Source organism: Scyliorhinus torazame, chromosome 4, assembly GCF_047496885.1.
Source record: "Scyliorhinus torazame isolate Kashiwa2021f chromosome 4, sScyTor2.1, whole genome shotgun sequence".
Lineage (NCBI taxonomy): Eukaryota > Metazoa > Chordata > Chondrichthyes > Carcharhiniformes > Scyliorhinidae > Scyliorhinus > Scyliorhinus torazame.
The window spans coordinates 328,809,535-328,832,528 of NC_092710.1; the positions used below are offsets into that span (position 1 = coordinate 328,809,535).

The 22,994-nt window shown below is 48.9% G+C and overlaps 1 protein-coding gene and 1 long non-coding RNA gene across 7 annotated transcripts in view; one reads left to right on the plus strand and one right to left on the minus strand.

Annotated features, from left to right (window-relative positions):
- Positions 1-22,994, minus strand: part of xdh (xanthine dehydrogenase) — a 196,816-nt gene that overhangs the window by 166,515 nt on the left and 7,307 nt on the right. For 3 of the 6 annotated variants that reach the window (XM_072500199.1, XM_072500197.1, XM_072500200.1), the window contains exons 2-3: positions 3,628-3,699; positions 425-482 (exon numbers count right to left, since the gene is read on the minus strand). In XM_072500199.1, the coding sequence (XP_072356300.1) occupies positions 425-482; positions 3,628-3,672 (103 nt within the window). In that variant the 5' untranslated portion in view covers positions 3,673-3,699. Of the gene's footprint in view, positions 1-424; positions 483-3,627; positions 3,700-13,768; positions 13,853-16,748; positions 17,064-19,071; positions 19,251-22,994 lie in introns of those variants that run through there. The other 3 variants (XM_072500195.1, XM_072500196.1, XM_072500198.1) reach the window with 3 other exon arrangements.
- LOC140411136 (uncharacterized) overlaps positions 19,780-22,994 on the plus strand; it is a 179,097-nt gene continuing 175,882 nt past the window's right edge. The window contains exon 1 of the long non-coding RNA XR_011940832.1: positions 19,780-19,870. This is a non-coding gene — a long non-coding RNA (uncharacterized lncRNA). The remainder of the gene's footprint in view (positions 19,871-22,994) is intronic.

Genomic DNA, 22,994 nt, shown 5'->3' on the forward strand with positions numbered 1-22,994 from the left:
AGAAGATTGATGACCCAGCTTCTCTAGATATGATCGTCTTAAAAGCCAAGTTAAGCAAAAGCGATGGCCTTGCATTGTGAGGTAAGACATTTAAGGGAATAGATTTGATGTATTTAACTTAAATTTCAAGAACTTGACATGCACAAGGAACAGGATTTTCCAGGGTGGGATTTTCGAAACCTCCCCGCCACGGTGTGTTTTGTAACGGCGGAGGTGGCCGCCACTTCCAGACCTCCCGACGTCAATGGGATTTTCCCATTGTCTGCACCCTACACCGCTGGAAAATGTCATCCCCGCCCTGAATCAGATTTGGGATTTGTCACAAGGATCAAATCCATTCCTTCCTCCCCCAAAATCAAACACCGGGGGTGGGGGGGTGGGGTGTCATCACTTGTCCAAACTCAGGGTCACCTCTCATGGATACATTTTTTTCTCAGGTAGGTTAGAAGGTTCAATTCAGGATCAACGTTTTTCTCCACAACCTGTAGTCAAGGAAACAAAAACAGAAAGTAAGTTCAGCCACTGGCCAGCTTGTTTTGAGAGGTTAGACGTTTCTCCTTTAGTCCCTTCATTCGTGACGATGTGGCTCATTCACCATTTCAGGGAGATCAGGCTGCTAGCCAACTAGTCAAAATGGCAGCAGCTCCGTTTGGGTGCAGGGGTCACAGCCCCTTCATTTTCGACAGTTTTTCCCACCCCAACCTCATTTGTTTAAGTCGCAGAGCACACTGGGCTCTAAAGATATGTCATGAGTTAAAAATCCTACAATGCCCAAGCGAGGAGCAAATTGGTAACATGACCAGGGGCTGGAGCGATTCGAGGACCCACCACCATCAACCCTGAAGCATCCCCAAACCAGTGGCCTCCACCACCTGACTTGGACCTTTGGTGTTGCTTCCCCATCATCGCTTGAATCACCTTATACCTAGAACCGTAGACTCATAAAATTCCTACAGTGCAGAAGGAGGTCTTTCAGTTCATCGGGTCTGTACCGACCCTCTGAAAGAGCACCCTACCTAGGTCCACTCCCCCGCCCTATCCCCACAGCTGCACTTAACCTGCACATCTTTGGACACCAAGGGGCAATTTACCATGGCCAATCCATCTAACCTGCACATCTTTGGACACCAAGGGGCAATTTACCATGGATACACAGAATCCTGTGTATTCTGTGTCAGTTCCTGACTCCCCAGAACGTTTCCATCAACAAGGTGCAAGTCAGAACATGGGCGAGGGAGGCTGCCATTTATCATACATCCTGAGGTGCCATTGATGATGGAGATGAGCTTAGTTAGAATCATAGAATTTACAGTGCATAAGGAGGCCATTCGGCCCCTCGAGTCTGCACCGGCTCTTGGAAAGAGCACCCTACCCAAGCCCACACCTCTATCCTAATCCCAAAACCCAGTAACCCCATCCAACACTAAGGGCAATTTTGGACACTAAGGGTAATTTATCATGGCCAATCCACCTGACCTGCACATCTTTGGACTGTGGGAAGAAACCGGAGCACCCGGAGGAACCCTACGCAGACACGGGGAGAACGTGCAGACTCCTCACAGACAGTGACCCAAGCCGGGAATCGATTCTGCGACCCTGGAGCTGCAAAGCAATTGTGCTAACCACTATGCTACCGTGCTGCCTTGAAATGTTGCAGTCCATGTGATGTAGGTGCTCCCACAGTGCCACAGTGTCAGGTAGGGAGTTCTGGGACTCTAATCCAGTGAGAATGAAGAAGATATAGTGACATATTTCCAGGTCAGGATGGTGTTCATCTTGGGAGCAAAGCTAGGAGAGCTGACTGGTGAAGATTCAACTCAAGGATCACCACACCTCAGGCGAGGGACAAGGTTGACAAGGCGGGGCCTTCATGAATAACCTCAGCCGGTACAGCATTAGAGATGGGCAGGAAATGTTGCTGCAATAAAATGAAACAATAAGGAAAAAAGCAGCCTTGGTGAGTTGCTGCACTGTACATTGTAGCTAATGCTGCAGGAATTTTTAGTTAATTGCTAAATTAAAGGAAAACAAACTGAGTTTCAGAGAGAAATTAACCCTTAAGCCTCCCTCACTCACCAAACTCCCGGTTTCACACTTTGTGTACCTCAAAGAAGGAAAAGAGGTAGGGGGCAAAACAGTTGAAGGAGCGAATTCCAGAGATTTGGGCCTATTCAGCTGAGGGCATGACCACCAATGACAGAGCGGCTAACATCAGGGATGGACATGTATTCGGAATTTTCAGAAGACTTTTGGTAAGGTCCCACACATGTGGTTAATAAACAAAGTTAGAGCACATGGGATTGGGGGTAATTTAGTGGTTTGTATTGAAAATTGGATTAACGGACAGACAATAGAGAATAGGGATGAACAGGTCATGCTCAGCATGGCTGGCTGTCACTAGTGGGGTACCACAGGGAACAATGCTGGGCCCACAGCTGTTCACAACCTACATCAATTTGAAAATGTGGACCAAATGTAATATTTCCAAAATTTGCTGATGACACAAAACAAGGTGGGAATGTAATTTGTGAGGACGATGCAAGGAGGCTTCAATGGCACTTGGACAGGCTAAGTAAGTGGGCAAGAACATGACAGAATGGAATATAGTGTGAATAAGTGTAAAGTCATCCACTTTGGTAGAGGAACCAGAAAGGCAGAGGATTTATTAAATGGTGATAGATTGGAAAGCGTTGATGTTTATGCGTCACTAAAAGCTAACATGCAGGCGCAGCAAGAAGCAGAAAGGCAAATGTTACGTTGGCCTCCATCACAAAGGGATTTGAGTAGAGGAGCAAAGATATCATGCTGCAATTGTGTAGCGCCTTGGTGAGAATAGACCTGGGGGACTGTGTATAGTTTTGTTCTCCTTAACTAACAAAGGGTTTACTTGCTATAGAAGGGATGCAATAGAGGTTGACCAAACTAATCCCTGAGATGGTCGGATTGTCCTATGAGGGGAGATTGAGGAATCTGAGCCAGTGTTCTCTACAGTTTGAAAGAATGAGAAGTGACATCATTGCAACTTACAGTATTCATGCAGAAAGGGTAGATATAGATAGGATGACTCCCCTGGGCTGGTGAGTCTAGAATCAGGGGATACAGTCCCAGAATAAGGGGTAGGCCATTTACGACTGATGTGAGGCAAAATGCCTTCACTCAGAGGGTGGCGAACCAGAATTCCCTACTCCAAAGGGTTAAAGTCCTGGAAGTCCCTATCTAACATTGCTGTGGGTGCAGCAGTTTGGGAACACAACTCACCACCACCTTCTCAAGGGCAAAAAGGGATGGGCAATAAATGCAGGCCTAGCCAACGGTACGCAGGCCCCACAAATGAATTTCAAATATTGAATGACGGAGAAGGCTCGATGGGCCGAATGGCCTACTCCTGCTCCCATGTTCCTATGTTCCAATGTTAAGAGGCCAAAGTTAATGGAGCGCAGATACCTCTGAGGGTTGTGGGGGTGAAGGCCATTACAGACATGGTGGGGGGGGGGGGGGGGGGTTGGAGGGTGGTGAGGACATGGAGGGATTTGAAGTCCAGGATGAGAATTTTAAAATCAAGGCATTGCTGGAGGAGAAGCCAATGTAGGTCTATGTTTGCCGCGGGATAGTCACCCTGTCTCATACCTTGCGTCCATTGACAAAGAAAAGGAGCTCATCACTTCCCTCCATTGTGGAGCTTTCCTCAACACCTCTGAGCTGTTAGAAAATAAGACCAAGAAGCGATTAGACAACATGCAGTGCAGCCCGCCGGAATTGTGAGCATAACTACCACAAAAATTAGTATTTACATAACACCTTCGACCCGCTAAACACCCCACAGGGCCTCAATGGAGTATTATGGAACAAAATTTAAAGTCGAGGGGATATTCAAACAGATGACCAAAAGCTTAAGCTTCAACAAATTAGTTGTAAGAAGTGGCTCCAAGGAGGAAGGAGAGAAGTAAAGAGACAGCGAACTTTAGGCAGGAGATTCTGGAGCGTTGTGCCCAGGAAGTTGAAAGCACCAGTGACAATGTTAGAGTGATTAAAATTGGGAAAGCCCAAGAGACCCCAATTGGATAAGTGTAGATCTATCTGAGGGCTGTGGGGCTGGAGGAGATGATAGAGGTCAGGATGGGTGAGGCCATGGAGGGTTTTGAAAACAAGTATGTATTATAATCCCATGCCAGACCCCAATATTATATTTTATTAAAAAGGCAGTGCAGAAAGGATACTTCACTCCAGGTGTGATTGCAAAAGAAAATAGGGATATGGTATTTTAAAACAAAACTTTATTGTTAATACAGTGTTCAAATCTTTAACCTAACACCTGAAAATAGTTTACCAATGTCCCTTAAACAATAATACGAAATACAGTAAATAAAATACCTTTACTCACCACCTCTATTCCCAAAGAAACAACAAGAAAATAAAACATGCAGCTCTCAATCCAACTTACACCCCAATGACACAATACTGGTTTCCAGAACAGATTTGGCTCCTGTTATAACCCCTGCGGACTCTGGCTGGATATCTTCAAAAAGCTGTTTCAACCAGTTTGTTTCAGTATCCCGCTTGTCCTCAGGCAAGTCTGCACGGCTTTAAATACCATTCACTTTTTTTCTTAACTACCCTATTGCGAGAGCAAAAGACTTTACTTGTGGTCTAAAGGGTAGCCAGATCAGAACTCAACTCAAAACCTTTCTCAAAATGTCTGAATACCTTAGCTCCACCCGGCAATGACATCTCTCCAGGCTGAAAACACAGTAACTCCCCAGGGACTCCCCCTGATCAAACAACTGTGCAATAGCCCCGGCTTTTACAATGGTCAATTTCACATCTGGCTCCTAAAAGCTTTCTGGTCTTGTAAATCAAGGTTCTTTTAAAACACGGCTACTGCAGTCAACCACATGATAACCAAGGCTGTTAACCCTTAAATTGCCAAACGTTTATAATCCAATATATCTAAAATCCTGCATTTGTCACAGATGATAATTTTTGAAATTGAGGCTTTGCTCAACCGGGAGCCAATTGTAGATCGTCAAGCACAGGGGTGATAGGTAACGTTTCACCCCTTTCCATGTATCACACATGCTCTAGTGTGTTATCAAAGAATGAACAATGCAAATTTGAATCAAGGAAAGCAGTTAGAAAAGATTTTTTTTGCAGAGAGAACAAACAACAGAAGAGTTCGGACATGGAAAAATAATGGGAAAAAATTTTTATGATCAGAAAATGCATAAAAGCATGTTCGATTTGTTTTGCTGATCACTAGTCGCCGCCTGCCATCCTAAAAAAGACCCCGCTCTCTGTCTTCTGCCAGTCAGCCAATCTCTAACAATGCCAGGATCCTACCCTCAACACCATGGGTCTTAACTTATTTAACAGTCTCCTATGCGGCACCTTGTCAAAGGACTTCTGGAAATCTAAATAAATCACATCCACTGGTTCTCCTTTGTCTAACTTCCTTGTTACCTCCTCAAAGAACTCTAACAGATTTACCAGGCATGAACTCCCCTTGACGAAGCCATGCTGACTCAGTCCTATTTTATCATGCACTTCCAAGTACTCTGCAATCTCATCTTTAATAATGGACTCTAAAATCTTTCCAATGTCAGGCTAACCGGCCTATAATTTCCCGTCTTCTGCCTCTCTCCCTTCTTAAACAGCGGTGTTACATTAACCACTGTGGGACCCACATTGCCTCCAGTGATTCCTGAAAGATCACCACCAATGCCTCCACAATTTCCTCAGCTCTCTCTTTTAGAACCCTGGGTTGTAGTCCATCCGGTCCAGGTGATTTATCCACCTTCAGACCTTTCAGTTTCCCCAGAACCTTCTCCTTAGTAATGGTTACTACACTCACCTCTGCCCCCTGGTTCTCCTGGTGTTCTGACATCTCACTGGTGTCTTCCACCAGTGAAAACTGATGCAAAGTAACTATTCAGTTCATCTGTCATTTCTTTGTTTCCTATTATTACTTCACCAGCCACATTTTCCAGTGGTCCAATGTCTATTTTTGCCTCACTCTTACCTTTTATATATTGTAAAAAAATTCTTCCTATCTTCTTTTATATTACTAGCTAGCTTGCACTCATATTTCATCTCCCCCCCACGCACCCCCACCCCCCATTGCTTTTTTAGTTGTCCTCTGCTCCCTTCTTGTACAGGTCCCACCTGCCACGGGGTACGTATCCCTCTATTCCCATCCTATTCATGTATTTGTCAAGATGCTCCTTAAACGTCACGATCGTCCCTGTTCCCACCACCTCCTCCGGCAGCGGGTTCCAGGCACCCACTACCCTCTGTGTAAAAAACGTACCTCGTACATCCCCTCTAAACCTTGCCCCTCGCACCTTAAACCTATGCCCCCTAGTAATTGACCCTTCTATCCTGGAGAAAAGTCTGCGGAGCGAATGCGCTACTTTTTCAGGGCCAACAATAACACGGAGAATGACGGGCAGATCTTGTTGACTGCCTGTGGTGTACATACGTTCAGCATGATGCAAAGCCTTACATACCCAGCGGCGCCCAACATGCAAACCTTCGACCAACTCTAGTAGGGCAGCACATTAACCCAACTCCATCCGTTATCGTACAGCGGTATCGTTTTAATACCGTGGAGTGGACCCCCAAGTGAGTCCATTACCAAGTGGAGTCAGTCCATCACCAAGTATTTTTCACGGTTGCGAAAGATTGTAGAGTTTTGCACTGCCCTGCAGGAAATGCTGCGAGGCCGCTTAGTATGCGGCATTAACATTGCCGCTACCCAAAAGCAACTATTGGCCAATCATTCCCTGTATCTACAACAAGCCATATCCATTTTGTTCTCCCGGGAAGTACATGCCTTGGGGCACGCCCCCTCCCAGCGCGGGGCCCCTCCCCAGGTGGCTACCCAGCCTTGGACTGAGCACCGTAAAGGTCCGGCCTGTTGGCCAAAGGCTGAGCTGCCTCGATGGGAAATTTCCCCGGACTCCGCTGAGGGTGACCGGCTCGTTGCGGGGGAATATGGTCGCTGGCCCAGGCAAGAGCGCAGGCCGCAGGCCAACCAGAGATCCAGTCGGCTCGATGAAGGTAGGCGTCAGCATAGAGCCCGTACCTCCCACTTGGAAGAAACTGACGAAGATGACTGCATGAATTTAAATTGCGTGGCGGAACCCAGGGTGGCTCCTATAAGGATCATGGTACAGGTAAATGGGCATTCTCTGGACATGGAACTGGGCACTGGCACGATGTATTCTATTGTTGGACAGAAGACGTTCAACAGCATTAGACAGGGCATAAGGACTTGGGTCTGACCGATACCACGGCTAGGTTGGCCACTTATACTGGTGAACCATTGGACATTGCAGGTGCCACCATGACTGCGATGATTTATGCTCACCGTCTGGCGTGCCTCCCGCTTATTGTGGACAGAGGGCAAGGCCGCAGCTTGTTGGGCCGTGATTGGTTGTGTCATTTGCAACTAAATTGGCAATGCATCTTCCAGATGGGGCCCAGAGGCTTAAGCAAAGTGTTAGGCAAGTATTCTGAAGTATTTCAACACAAATTGGGCAAGATAAAAGGGGCCATAGCTCAAATTCATGTCGTCTTGGTAGCCCAGCCATGGTATTTCCAGGCACGCCAATGTGTTGTTCGCAAAAGTAGAAACTGAACTCAGTCAACTAGAAAATCTGGGGTCATCAAGCCTTTGGCCCTTTGTGGATTGACAGCGTCAATGGTGAAATGAAATGAAATGAAAATCACTTATTTTCACAAGAAGGCATCAAATGAAGTTACTGTGAAAAGCCCCGAGTCGCCACATTCCAGCGCCTGTTCGGGGAGGCTGGTACAGGAATTTGTTTCTTTGTTTCTTTGCTGGTATTAATACCAAACAAGACAGTCCGGTTTAGCGGGGACTGTGAATACGGCCTCAAGGTTGGACCACTACCCCATGCCTTGCATTGAGTATCTTTACGCAAAGTTGGCGGGTGAACGTTGGTTCACTATGGTTGATATGAGCCAAGGAGAATATCACAGCCGTACTGAGGGAGGACACCTCGGAGGTTCATGCAGCGAGGCGATATGGGTAGAGCTCAGGAATAGGAAGGGTGCAGTCACAATGTTGGGGGTTCACTACAGGGGCGTAATTCTCCAGAAACGGCGCGATGTCCGCCGACTGGCGCCCAAAACGGCGCAAATCAGACGGGCATCGCGCCGCCCCAAAGGTGCGGAATGCTCCGCATCTTTGGGGGCCGAGCCCCAACTTTGAGGGGCTAGGTCGGCGCCGGACGAATTTCCGCCCCGCCAGCTGGCTGAAAAGGCCTTTGGTGCCCCACCAGCTGGCGCGGAAATGACATCTCCGGGCGGCGCATGCGCGGGAGCGTCAGCGGCCGCTGACAGCTTCCCACGCATGCGCAGTGGAGGGAGTCTCTTCCGCCTCCGCCATGGTGGAGACCGTGGCGGAGGCGGAAGGGAAAGAATGCCCCCACGGCACAGGCCCGCCCGCGGATCGGTGGGCCCCGATCGCGGGCCAGGCCACCGTGGGGGCACCCCCCGGGGCCAGATCGCCCCGCGCCCCCCCCCAGTACCCCGGAACCTCCCCGCACCGCCTTGTCCCGCCGGTAAGGTAAGTAATTTAATTTACGCCGGCGGGACAGGCATTTTAGCGGCGGGTCTTTGGCCGGAGAATCGAGCGGGGGGGGGGCGCGCCAACCGGCGCGGCGCAATTCCCGCCCCCGCCGAATATCCGGTGCCGGAGACTTCGGCAACCTGCGGGGGCGGGATTCACGCCAGCCCCCGGCGATTCTCCGACCCAGCGGGGGTCGGAGAATTTCGCCCCAGATCTCCCAACAGCCAGCGTGAGATAGAGGAAATGAAAAATAATGAAATGAAAATCGCTTATTGTCACAAGTAGATTTCAAATGAAGTTACTGTGAAGAGCCCCTAGTCGCCACATTCTGGCTGGTACGGGAATTGAACCGTGCTGCTGGCCTGCCTTGGTCTGCTTTAAAAGCCAGCGATTTAGCCCTGTGCTAAATCCGCCCCTTAGGAGCAGATATGTAGGCAGATTTTGGAAACGTGTAAAAACAAGTCTTTTCTCATGATCCCGCTTCACTTCCCTAATGAACTTTTTCACCTCCCCTCTGAACCTTCTGTATTTCTCTTGATTCTCAACTGTATTTGCCACCTAACACTTGTCAGAAGGACACTTTTTCTTTCTTACCTTAATTCATCCAGGGAGCTCTGGATTTTTTTTGCCCTACTGTTCCCTTCTAAATGAATTGCCTCGACTGTGACCCGACATGTCTATTTGGATGGTATCTCATTACTCATTATGTTGTTCAGCAACCTTCCATTCCAGTCTAGCCGGTGAGCTACATTCTTGCCGAATTGAAGTTGTCTGAATTATTTTTAATCTGGATTTGTCTTTTCTATCATCATCCTAAATCTTACAACACAATGATCGCTGTCTCCTCAATGCTGCCCCACTGACACTTGATCTACTTGGCTTATCCCGTTTCCAAGTCAGGCCCAAATGGGCATCCTTTCTTGTTAGACTGGACACATACTGCTGAATTTTCCTGAACACAATCCAGGAACGTTTGCCCCTCTTCACCCTTTACACTAGTCTAAATTTGGGCAATTAAAGTCCACCATTATAACTACTCTATAAATGTGCATCTCTCGGTAATTTCCGTGAAGATTTGTTCTGTGACATCTTTCTCACTGGTCGGCGGTCTATAGACAACATAGAGCAATTAACTCCATCATTTGTTTTCCTTAGCTTGAGCCAAATTGATGCTGCCCTTGAACCATCTGCAGCACCCTCTTTCTGCAGCACTGCAATGCTCTCCCTAACCAATACCACCATCACTCTAGCTTTCCTATCTTTTCTGAAGACCTTGTACCCAGAAAACACCCAGTGCTGCCCTTTGGGTGTCGCTCCCACCCCCCACCGACCCCCCCCCCCTCCCCCCCCAGGCCCCCCCCAGGCCCCCACCGAACGATTACCCTGTCCCACCTTGGCAGGGTCTGTGTAACATCACCCCAGGGTGATGGGCCTGTCTTGGCACTGACAGCGGATCAATATACAAGGCAGGAGTGTGATGTTCACTCTCTGTGAGGTGAGAGGTCTGGGGCTCCTCAGTTTATCCCTACGACTGCCTCCTGTCTTTTAGCTGACAGCGGACTCACACCCATCCTCCGCATCGGGAGTGTTGGATAACAGCAAGTTACTGCGGATGCTGGAATCTGAAACCAAAGAGAAAATACTGGAAAATCTCAGCAGGTCTGGCAGCTTCTGCAGAGAGAGAAAAGAGGTAACGTTTCGAGTCCAGATGACCCTTTGTCAAAGCTTTGCCAGACCTGCTGAGATTTTACAGCATTTTCTCTTTGGCTGGGGGTGTTGGAACTTGTACCAAGGATGTGGGAGGTTGGGGGAGCAGAGGACAACAGGAGGTTGGGTTGCAGGAAGTCCCACTGTGAAGATTAATGTGACAGAGGCTTCACATTTATCAGGTGTGATATGTTTTAATTGTGAACTTTTGACATTTCCATTTCCCCCGAGCTACTGACAGTACCTACTTTTTTTTATTTGTTCATGGGATGTGGGCATCGCAGGCTGTGCCAGCATTTATTGCCCATCCTTAATTGCCCTCGAGGGGGCAGTTAAGGGTCAACCACATTGCTGTGGGTCTGGAGTCACTTCTGGGCCAGACCAGGTAAGGACGGCAGACTTTGTTTCCTAAAGGACATTAGTGAACCAGATGGGTTTTTGTGACAATCGACAATGGTTTCATGGTCATTAGACTTTTCATTCCAGATTTTTATTGAATTCAAATTTCACCATCTGCAATAGCAGGATTCGAACCAGGGTCCCCAGAGCATTACCCTGGGTTTCTGCCCCCCCCCCCCCCCTCCACCACCCGTACCCAACCTGTGGTATTCAATCTTCTTGGTCTTACGTGGTCTACTGCAACCCCTCTGTGTGTCTCCAGGATGCACATCAGAGGTGGAGGCAGCCTGATGCTTACTGCACCCCATGGCCTTTGGTGCCCCTGGCGGACATCCTCTGGAGGACTTGGAGCCAGAGGGCCCCGGCCAACTTAACCGGTGTCACTGGTTCCGCCGTGCCACCCTGTTCTGCCCACTGCCCTGGAGAGGCAGCAGTATCATGAGGGGGAATTTTGAAGACCTGGAGATCACTGCCATCTCCTTCGTGGCAGGCCCCGGGTTAGCCTCCAGCACCTCCTCCTCCCTCACAGTGCCTCTAGGGCCCTGGGTCTTCATGAGATGAAGGGGCAGCTGGAGTGAGCTACAGCGGCTTTGCGTCATCTGGCCCTGCCAGCCCTGGCGGCTCCCCATTGCCTGCCCCATGGTGTCGGGGGGGGAATGACTCCAGATATCCCGGCCTCATTGGATGGAGATCCTCTGAGAGAATGCTCATGTGGTCAGTGGAGCGAAGGATAATTTTATCTGACATGAACAACTCACTTGAGACAGGCCAGCTAGGTGAAGGGGCAATGGATCCTCATCTCCGCGGTTCAGGCCAACATCGCTGTCGGTGACTGCTCTCTCCTCGGAGAGCCTCGCTATTTCCAGGACCCGTTCCTCATAAGGGTTGAGGGCTCGGATCTCTGGTACTCTGCACCCCCCTTGTCTTGGCCCTTTCCTGTTTATTATGAGTTAACGTCGCCTGTGGGACAAAGAGAGTGCTTTGTGAGCCGCGTGCTTGATGGGTCGGGGGGTCTGTAGCAGGTGGCATGTGTGGGCACTGCAACTGGACATGAAGGGGTTGTGTTAGTGGGTGCAGGGGATTTTGATGAACAAGCACGAAGTTTGTGTGTGAGGAAGGTGCGGGGTGTCAGCCAGTGATTTGTTGGAGTGGGCGGGGTGGGGGGGGGGGGGGGGGAGGTTGGGAATTTGAGAGGTGACAAGGTGAACCTGATGGCAGGGGAGAGGTGGTAACTTACCCTTACAGCTCAATTGAGGTCATTGGCCTTCTTCTCACATTGGACGGCGGTCCCCCTGGTCCGAACGGGTTGCTCCTGGTGCCGCCCAGGCGGGATTGGTGGCCTGGCTGCTGGACATCTGACCTCCCCCCCAGGGAACATGATTCCCTGACTCTCATCGAGGACGTTGATAAGCCTTTTGAGGTCAGTATCTCCAAAGTGAGGGAATGAAAATGAAATGAAAATTGCTTATTGTCACGAGTAGGCTTCAATGAAGTTACTGTGAAAAGCCCCTAGTCGCCACAATCCGGCGCCTGTTCGGGGAGGCTGGTACGGGAATTGAACCGTGCTGCTGGCCTTGAGCAAGCTATTTAGCCCACTGTGCTATACCAGCCCCTGCTAATCCAGGATCAGGTCTGTGCGCTGCCATGCTTGTGTGTTGACTGAGTTAGTGGTGGGGGATTGTTTAAAAGCCGCTCCCTCTTGTTAACAGCGAGTCGCTGGGGCGTGTGTCTGGCGAATCAGGCGACGAGACAGCAAGTAATGGCGAGAAGCTCGTGGGGGTTCATTTCTGGCACTATGTGCTGTTAAATAAGGGCCACGATCTCGCCAACGCGGCCGTTGAGAAGCACCCCAACAATCACGCCCAAAATGACACTTAGAAATGTTTCTGTTAAATCGCGTTCCCTGTCTCACTTGATTTTCACCCAGTTCCAGCAGTCTCAGTACTGATCCACATTTAAAATCCTTAACTTAAAATTGAAGTTTATCCATGACCTTGCTCTGCTGAACTCTTCCAGGCTTACGCTTATTTCCTTCTGCGTTCTCCACATCTGCCTTCACATGCATATCCCCCCTCGCTTTGCCCCACCAGAAATGCTCCGTTCTCAGTCAACTAAGTCCGACTCTGTGAAACTCCCTCCCTAAAGTCTCCGGTTCCTCTATGTCCAGGACTCAAAACCTATCTTTCTGGCCTGGTCTCTGGTCACCATTCCTAAATACGGCATGAACACGATGGGCCGAATGGTCTCCTTCTGTGTTACAAATTGATGAATCCATGTAAACAGCCCTCCCACAATTCAGTCTTCCTGTGCCTTGATACTCCTTTGTAAAACTCCCCAGAATGGCTGGTGTATTAAAGGAGCTGGGTAAATTATTAACTTCACGTTCGGGCATACTGTAATGAACAATTTCACTTGCCGAATTGACTTAGATCTTTGGGATGAGTTGAAAATCTCCCTCGAACCATCCCACACTGAACACTGCCTGATCGGTTGCGTCAGAGAATTATAGAAATCACAGTAAGCCATTGAGCACCTTAAGCCTATTCGTGCATTCACTTCGATCAGCACAGATATCTACCTCGAGTCCGGATACCTGCCTTTGCTCCCTATCCTTTGATCCTCCATTGAACCCGGCTTTGCAAACATCACCTGACCAGGTTAGAATCTTTTTGGATGAAGAGGGACCAGGGCTGGATTTTCCGGTACTCCAGCCGCATGTTACTCGGCGGCACGTCATTCGCGAGTGCCGGGATTCTATACTCCCGCCGCTTGTCGTCGGGATTTCCCATTGAAGCCATCCCCCACCATGGGGAAAGCCCATGGGGGTGCTGACGGCTGGAAAAGTGAATCGCAACAGCCCGAGAATTCCGGCCCAGATTTCCCATTCGCTCCGGAGGAAATCATTTTTTTTTTTCTCCTGATTTCATTCCGAAGTGTTTTAGTTTTTAAGTTTATGACGCTGCCCAGAATGTTGAAATCTCTTATTTGCTCACCTCCAAGTCACAATTTTGTTTCAGGACTGTAAACCCATGCAATTCATTCTGGAGTCACCGTCACTAATCATCTTACCTTCTCAGGGTTATTAGTAGCTGTGTTCTGATTAGAGGTCCAGCATTTCCTGAAGGGCTATCAAGATTGGAATTCACACAGGACTGCACACAGGGGCATGACCTCTTGATTTCTAAGAAATATCTTGTGGCACTTGCGCAAGTGACTCAAAATCATCCTTTGGACTTGTTCAGACATTAAAAAATACACATGGATGAATTGATTTTGCACCAGGGTCCAATGTCACCTCTGTCACGTTCATTCTTCCTGTTCAAGCAATGCTGAGATGCAGCATTGACTTTCAAACAAAGTCCTGGTCGATTAATCAGTAAACACTAAAGTTATAGAAACACAGGGCCCCCAGATCAAACCATTCTAATGCAATCAGTAGAGAAGCAAAGCCTGCAACAACCTTTCCCAAGTGAATTTGCTCACCTGCTTGTGGGAGATGCATTCAAAAAAAAAAATCAGCTATTCTTTAATATTGGGTGACAACAATTTATAGATTATTTGCATAATGCCACACCCCACCTAGTCAAAGGTTAGCTATTGGTGTGTTATGGGTTCGTTTGAGTGTCTCAATGCTGAGATCGTGAGATGAGTTCACGTACACATGGGCGGGATTCTCCCTTCTGGGGACTAAGTCCCCACGCCGGCGGGAAAACCGGGGACAACCACTCCGGCATCAACAGCCCCCGAAAGTGAGGAATTCTCTGAATTTTTGGGGGCTAGGTGGACGCCGGAGGGGTTGGCGCCACTCCAGCCGGTGCTGAAGCGGGTTCGCACATGCGCAGAACGGCTGCCGTATTTCCGTGCATACGCAGACTGACCGGCGTATATCCACGCACGCGCGGAAATTCTCGTCTCCGCGCCGGCCCGCGGGCAATATGACGGAGCCCTACAGGGCCCGGCGTGGAGGAAAGAAGTCTCCCCATGGAGCAAGCCCGCCCGCGGATCGGTAGGCCCGATCGAGGGCCAGCCACCGCGGGGGACCCCCCCGGGGTCTGATCCCCCCGCGCCCCCCGCCCCCCCCCCCCCCCCTCCGAGGACCGCCTCCACACACTTACCTGCCACGTCCCGCAATACGTGAGGTGAGTAATTCACGCCGGCAGGACTGGCCAAAACTGGACGGCCGCTCGGCCCACCGGGGCCCGGAGAATTGCCAAAGGGGGGGGGGGCGCTGTCAACGGGCCCCAACCAGCGTGGTGGGAATCCCGCTGCCGCCTGAAAAACGGCCTGAAAAAATAGGGCAGCTGACGTCGGTGCGGCGGGGCGGGATTCGCGCCTCACCCCCCCCCCCCCCCGGGGTTCTCCGACCTGGCGGGGGTTCGGAGAATCCCGGCCATGATCTCTTTAGTATTCATTAATTATTTTCTAATCCCAGTCATTGTCATGTCTGGTGCTGTTTCTCCATGCAGGCTTCTTCCAGAGTGTTCTCTCTGCGAGTAATTCCATGTGACTCTATACATCATGCCGTGGGCAGTTCTATTATCCAGTCACATATCACCCCTTTCTCTGTCGAGCACCTTCACATTACAGCGGCATGTAGGCACACAATGCAACAGCTATTCGATAAGTGTTCTCAGTGCAGGACAATTTTTCCAAAAATTCAACTTGGTTTTAGCTTTTAATTTGCTCCCTTAAATCAGAAATGGGGGAGGAAATGAGAGATTTTATTTTGAAATGTGTGGATTGGCAGTTTCCCTGTGCCTTTGATTCTAATCAATCTCCCTCTGAAATTTCACTACTCCATTTTTTTCAAATTCAATCCTCACATTATTCCCAAAGCTGCTGATAATGGTTATTGTTGGCTGAAGAACCCCTACCTTGCACAGGCAGAGCCCCAATTGTTCGATCCTCCTCCTACCTCCCCTTGGAAAATGAACCAATTGCTGGACTCCTGTTCCTGGGTACACAAAGGGCCATAACGTCCAAACTCCAGGGTGTCATACCTGGGGGACACCCAAAAGGTGCACTGGGGTATCTCCCCACCTAGACGCTCCCAGCTAAGGATTTCACGGCAATTGCCAGAGGTGCAAACTTCCAATGGCCTGCATTGGGAACTGACTAATAACGTGATTTAAGTCGCAAACTTCAGATGGTCCTGACTGTCAGACAGCAATAGTTCCCCAGAAAATGTTTGAATAATAATCTTTATTATTGTCACAAGTAGGCTGACAGCAACAATGCAATGACGTTGCTGAGCAAATCCCCTAGTCGCCACATTTCAGCGCCTGTTCGGGTATACTGAGGGAGAATTCAGAATGTCCAATTCACCTAACAAGCACGTCTTTCGGGACTTTTGGGAGGAAACCGGAGCACCCGGAGGAAACCCACGCAGACACGGAGAGAACATGCAGACTCCACAGAGACAGTGACTCAATCCGGGAATCGAACCCGGGTCCCTGGTGCTGTGAAGCTAACCACTGTGCTACCGTGCCACTTCTGGCTTCTGGTTAAATATTATAGAAACCCACACTAACTCACCAAGGGACGCCTCCCAGCACCCGAACCCCCAGGGCACTCCCCTGTACCCCAACTACACACCCCCTTCGGACCATCGACTGTCCTCCACACTAGACTCCACCCTAACTACGCCCCCATGGAACTCCACCCTCACCCCCAACTGCCACCAGGCCCCACCCAACCCTACCTGATCTGGCACCCCTTGCTTCACTACCCCAATGCCTTCTCCCGAATGTGTGACTCCGCCCCAACTGGCTTTCAGCCGCCAGCCCCAGAATTACCAACCACCAATATTCCCCTACAGTCTGACTCTCACCCCCCCCCCCCCCTCCCCCCCAATCCCCCCTCCCCCATACTACATGGTCCTTGACTGGTGGACCTCCAGCCCTAGACTGGCTGACACCCTCCCATCCCACTACTGATCCCCTCACCGATCCTGACTGGCCAAACTCCCCCTATCCCCACCACTCACGTCCCCCACAGGCCAAATCCCCCACCTCCTGCTGACAGGCCAAAGCCCCTACGAACCACTTACCTGACAAATCGACATTGTCCCTGGTTTGAAAGCGGCGGGACCGTTCAGCTCCCCTGATTTACAGCAGCGGGTGCTGTAAGGCAGTGGGTGTGCCCTTCTTGCCTCTAATCCAGTGACACTCGACTAAAGATTTCAGGCACGCGCTGCCCTGCACAGTACAATTCTCAGACAGTAGAAAGGCAAGGAAGTTATGATGAGGCTTTTACGATTTGGTTTCAACTGGAGTGTTGTGCCCAGTTCTGGGCACAAAGCTTTAAGAAAGACATGAGATAGGCCGAGGTAAAGATTACAAGCAGGGTTCCAAGGGCGAGGGACTTCACTTCGCTGGGTAAATTGGAGAAGTTAGATCTGTTTTCCTTCGAGAAGAGAAGGTTGAAGGTTGAGAGGAGGTTCAACTGAGATTTACAAAATCTTGAGGGTGTGGTGTTCTTTGTGGTTCTAATCCAAGAATGGTTGGTGATGCACGATCAATGACCACTAAAGCGAGGTTGTAGTCCAACTGAAGGCTTTAATAAGCTAGATGTTTCCCCCAGCAGCTCAGGTACAGAATGAAGGCAGCTGGGGCGGCACTGGTTCTTATACCCCGCCTAGCAGGGCGGAGCTATCCTACATTCTAACCAATAGAAAGCATACAGTTTCCACCTATGGTGCTTTAGCCTATCAGGTACCATAATACCAATAATACCACATTCACCCCTGTTAAAAAAGACTCCGGCGGGGGTGGTGGCCTGAAACTACAAAACATGGCAACGTGGTGTAATTAGTTATGGAGGTACCGTAATACCTCCGGACAGTGTTTAGTAACTATTTACAATTCTGATAGCTATGTACATTTGATAGTTTATATTTACAGTTTGCAATTAAAATGAAGCAATCAGTCGATCGGGGGCCCTGGTCGTCCTCTGTGATCGTCGGAGCTTCGGTGGTGACTCCGGTGGAGGCTCGGGCGTCTGTGACTCCTGGAGCGTGGCTTCAATCTCCATGGCAGTTTTGGCATCCCTAGACAGCGCTGGTGGGGAAAACGGTTGACCTGGGAAGGGAGTGCCTGCGGGGGGCGTCGGTGGGTGGGGGGGCCTTGACTGGGCCGGCGGAAGGACCGATCCTCTTGTAAGGTGCTGCGGTGGAGGGGAGGGTGGGACTGGTGGCTGGGATGTGCGTGGGGTTCCGGCGGGCGCCAGGTCCCGTAGGGAGACCGTATCTTGTCGGCCGTCGGGGTACGCCACGTAGGCGTACTGGGGGTTAGCATGGATCAGATGGACCCTCTCGACCAACGGGTCCGACTTGTGCGCCCGCACGTGTTTTCTGAGCAGGATGGGTCCGGGTGCTGCCAGCCAGGTCGGGAGCGAGGTTCCATAGGAGGACTTCCTAGGGAAGACAAGGAGGTGTTCATGAGGTGTCTGGTTGGTTGTGGTACAAAGTAGTGACCGGATGGAGTGGTGGGCATCCGGGAGGACTTCTTGCCAGCGGGAGACTAGGAGGTTCCTGGACCATAGGGCCAGTAGGACGGTCTTCCAGACCGTTCCGTTCTCCCTCTCTACCTGTCCGTTACCCCGGGGTTGTAACTGGTCGTCCTGCTCGAGGCGATGCCCTTGCTGAGCAGGAATTGACGCAGTTCGTCGCTCATAAAGGAGGACCCCCTATCACTGTAATACCTATAATACCACAGTTGGTATAGTGTTCACAAAGACCACAACTAGCTTTTATATTGAACAAAGCTATCAATGTATTAACATTTCTAATTTGGATTCAACACTTACTTCATATTAATGCACAGTTGATAATTAACATATAATCTACATTCATCTACTACTAATCTCTACACTAATACAATTACTATGATCTGCTCTCACTCACACTATCTTTCCTACAGTCTGTCTCCCCAACCTGCCTGTCGCTTGCCATTGTAACTCAGCACTTTACTCTCATGCCCACATGTCCGCCATTGGCCTGCTGCAATGTTCCAGTGAAGCACAAAGCAAAACTGGAGGAGCAGCATCTCATTCTCTGATGAGGCGTGTTACAATCCTCAGGACTCAACATTGAGTCCAACGACTTTAGACTGTGACTATTCTCCTCCATCTTTAAACCCCTTTAAAAGAAAAATCACAAGCACTTATTGTCTCAATGCAACAACTTTACCTTCCTCCTCCCCCCTCCCCTCACCCACTCCCTCCCACACCTGTCTCATGTTTCTTGAAGTTGCTACAAATTGTTGCAATCTCTCCCAGCTACAGTTTAATATCCAACACATTTCTCCACCTCCTTAGTTCTGATGAAGAGTCAAACGGACTCTAAACGTTAACTCTGGCCGGGATTTACTGACCAATATCTGCGCGGTTATCGGTGGAGGAGGTGGCCTGCCAGCGAGATTTTCTGGTCGTGCCGTTGTCAATGGGATTTCCTCTGTTTCTCTCTCCCTACACATGCTGCCAGGCCTGATGAGTTTTCCCAACATTCTCCATTCTTGTTTCAGATTCCAGCACCGGCAGTGTTTAGCTTATTCCAAAATGCACTTTGGTTTTGCTGTTTTCAATCATTAACAAACATTTTGCCTCGGGAGTCCAAGACTCCTCGGTCAACTCCAGCAATGCTGAGTCACATACTCATTGTCACGTTGATCAAAGATCACTGAAGCTACTGAAACACATAGCCCCACAGATAAATCTTTCAAATGCAAACTGCGCAGAAGCAGAGCCTGCACTATCAAACGTGCCAGTGGTGTTGGGGAGGGTTCAATCTAAATTGGCAGGGAACCTTAGGGAGAATTTAGAGTGGAGAATATTAACTGATAAGCAGGATATATCAGAGGGTAGCATCAAGGTAATACGTCACTTGGAGGATTTAATAGAATTGGAGTAGGCCAAAGTAGTTTATTAGATAGCGTCAGAGTAAGGGAGAAAGTAAAAAAGCCCAAATCAGAGTGAATGTGCATGTGTATGGTTAGTAAGATTGGTGAACTTCAGGCATAGTTTGACAAATTAGATTATGTGACAAGGTGCTTAGGAGAGACAGGAAAGGGAGGAAGGGGGATGGTGGGGGGGCAGTAAAAATGAAAGATGGCCTGACAGTGCTGGAGGCAGGATATTCCAGAGGAGTCAAGGACGGAATCTCGCTGGCTAGAGGTAAGGTATGAAAAAGGTGCAATGACATTGATCGGTCAACAGTGGAACTGACGCCGAAAATATAAATTTGCAAAGAAATTATAGAGCAAGAATTATACAGTAATTATAATGGGGGACTACAAATGTCCAAATATCGACTGAGATGGGAATATTGCAAAGGGACAGAAGGGACAAGAGTTTCTGGAGTGTGTGCAAGATCATTTTCTGCAGCGGTATGTTTCCGGACCAACGAGAAGGTAGACATGGCTGGATCTAGTTCTGGAGAATTAATTGAAAATGAAATGAAAATCGCTTATTGTCACAAGTAGGCTTCAAATGAAGTTACTGTGAAAAGCCCCTAGTCACCACATTCCAGCGCCTGTTCGGGGAGGCTGGTATGGGAATTGAACCGTGCTGCTGGCCTGCTTGGTCTGCTTTAAAAGCCAGCGATTTAGCCCAGTGTGCTAAACCAGCCCCTTATTAATATTAAGGTTTCCCCCCGTATAAGTGGCCAAATGAGCACAGTGCCAGTCAAAGTATGCGCACTTTGTTTTATAAGATCCAAGGTGCTCTGCACCACCTCAGAATTGGCTGTTCCTGCATCCAATTCCATGGACTAAACTGATCTCTCTATGCATCTTCTCTACTGAGTAGCACTACATTCCTTTTGCTTCACCCGATGTCTATGTCTATGCATTTACATTGTGTATTTATCGTAAGTCCAATGTTTTTCATGTATGGAATGATATCCTGGACTGTACGCAGAACACTGTACCTCGGTGTACGTGAAAATAAACCTAAGGCTAAATGATCCATGAGTCTCATTTAAGTATGCACTTGCTAGATTCCCCCAGTGTCCGGGATTCACTGGCTGTGCCAGGGATACCTCGCCAGGGTACTGTTTAATAATAATAATCGCTTATTGTCACAATTAGGTTTCAATGAAGTTACTGTGAAAAGCCCCTAGTCGCCACATTCCGGCGCCTGTTCGGGGAGGCCGGTACTGGAATTGAACCCCCACTGCTGGCCTTATTCTGCATTACAAGCCAGCTGTGGTGATGTGAAGGTATTGGAGAGAGTGCAGAGGAGATTCACAAATATGATTCCAGAGATAAAGAACTTTAGCTATGAGGATAGATATTGGAGACGTTGGGGCCTGTTTTCCACGGAGAAAAGAAGGCTGGAAGGGACTTGATAAAGGTGTTCAAGATTTCGAGGAGTATAGACAGGGTAAATAGTGAGAAACTGCTGCCACTCAAGAGTGCATCAAGAGATGAAGGGTATAAATTCAACATAATTAGCAAAAAAATAGTAAAGGTGATGTGATGAAAATGTTTTGACCCAGAGGGTGGTTGGAGTATGGGACAAACTTCCTAAGAGGGTGGTGGAGGAAGGTTTGATTGAGGTTTTCAAGAGGGAATTGGGGATAAGGCAGGAGAGTAGAACAAGTTAGAATGCTTTTTCAGAAGCCAGTACAGATTGGATGAGCTGAAGGTCCTCCTTTTGCATTGTATTCATAGAAATCATAGAATTTACAGTGCAGAAGGAGACTATTCGGCCCATCGGGTCTGCACCAGCTCTTGGAAAGAGCACACTACTCAAGCCCACTCCTCCACCCTATCCCCATAACCCAGTAACCCTACCCAACATTAAGGGCAATTTTGGACATTAACGGCAAGTTAGCATGGCCAATCCACCTAACCTGCACATTTTTGGACTGCGGGAGGAAACCAGAGCACCCGGAGGAAACCCACGCGCACACGGGGACAACGTGCAGACTCTGCACAGACAGTGACCCAAGCCGGGAATCGAACCTGGGACCCTGGAGCTGTGAAGCAACTGTGCTAACCACCATGCTACCATGCTGCCCCTATTGATCCTGTGACCTTGTCACCAGCTAAATCATTCATTTTATGATGTGAGAGGCAGTCAATAAAGATTTATCAACTATCGATTTATCAACTATCTTGGAGGTTGGCCTGCCTCTCTACTAGAGGGCAAAACAATTTAGATATTGTTTGTACAATGTCAAGACTTTACTTACTAAAAGGTTTGGCTTTTGTTCATTGTACACAATGGCACGAGACAATTTTTTCCAGAATTCAACTTGGATTTAGTTTATTAATTTGCTCTCTGAAATCAGAAATTGAGGAGGAAAGAAGAAAGATTTTGTCATGTTATGAACTCTGGGATAACACAGGCTGCAACTGGATGCAGCTTTAACCAAAAGATACTCCAGACCTTGAAGTTAGTTCAATCTGATTTATTGAACCAGTAGCACAGTTAGCACAGTTCTCTATGAGTTCGACTCTCTGCTAACCTAAGTGTGGTTACTCTGTCTGACTGAACCAGACTAGCTCTTAGCCACGTGCTGGAGGTGTGATACTGTACATACACCCTGACTCACTCTGTAGATGTTCATCAGTGGAAAGAGGCGGAGTGTAAGCGCCTCGTGCCTTTTATAGTGAGATACCACCCCTGAGTGTCCTGCCTGCTCATGTCCTGTCTGTATATCATGACCTGCAAGTCTGCATATCATGACAGATTTTACTTCAAAAGGTTCGGGATTGGCTGTGACAGTTTCCCTATGCTTTATATTCTAATCGACCTCCCTCTGAACCTTCACTTCCCCATTTCCTCAAGTTCAGCCTGACATTCTTAAAGTTGCTGAAACTGGTGAGGGCTGTTGCTATCGGAAGAATCTCGCTCTTGGGTAGGCAGAGTGCTAATGAATACATAAACAGCCCAACTGGTCCATGCTGATTATGTATGTGCAGCACATGGGCCTCCTCCTAGGCCTCTTCATTGAATCCCTTCCATATAACCTTCCAGTACTTTTTTTATATATACGTTCATGGGATGTGGGCCTCGCCACCATACATGTGAAAGCCACGCAATGTTTTCAGATTGTGTTCGTGACTGGCATCCTGCAGATGAGAAGTAGGAGGGGGCCAAGGACAGATTCTCAGGATACCCCGAGGCAACTACTCAGCAGAGGGAAGAGATTAGGTAGGTATGGCTGGAGCCAGGCAAGAGCAACCCCATCTAGTTGGTCGACGGTGGAGAAATCTTGGAGGTGGATGGTGTGATCAACTGTCTCAAAGGCTGCAGGCAAGCTGAGAAGGATGAGAAAGAAAGGTTCCAC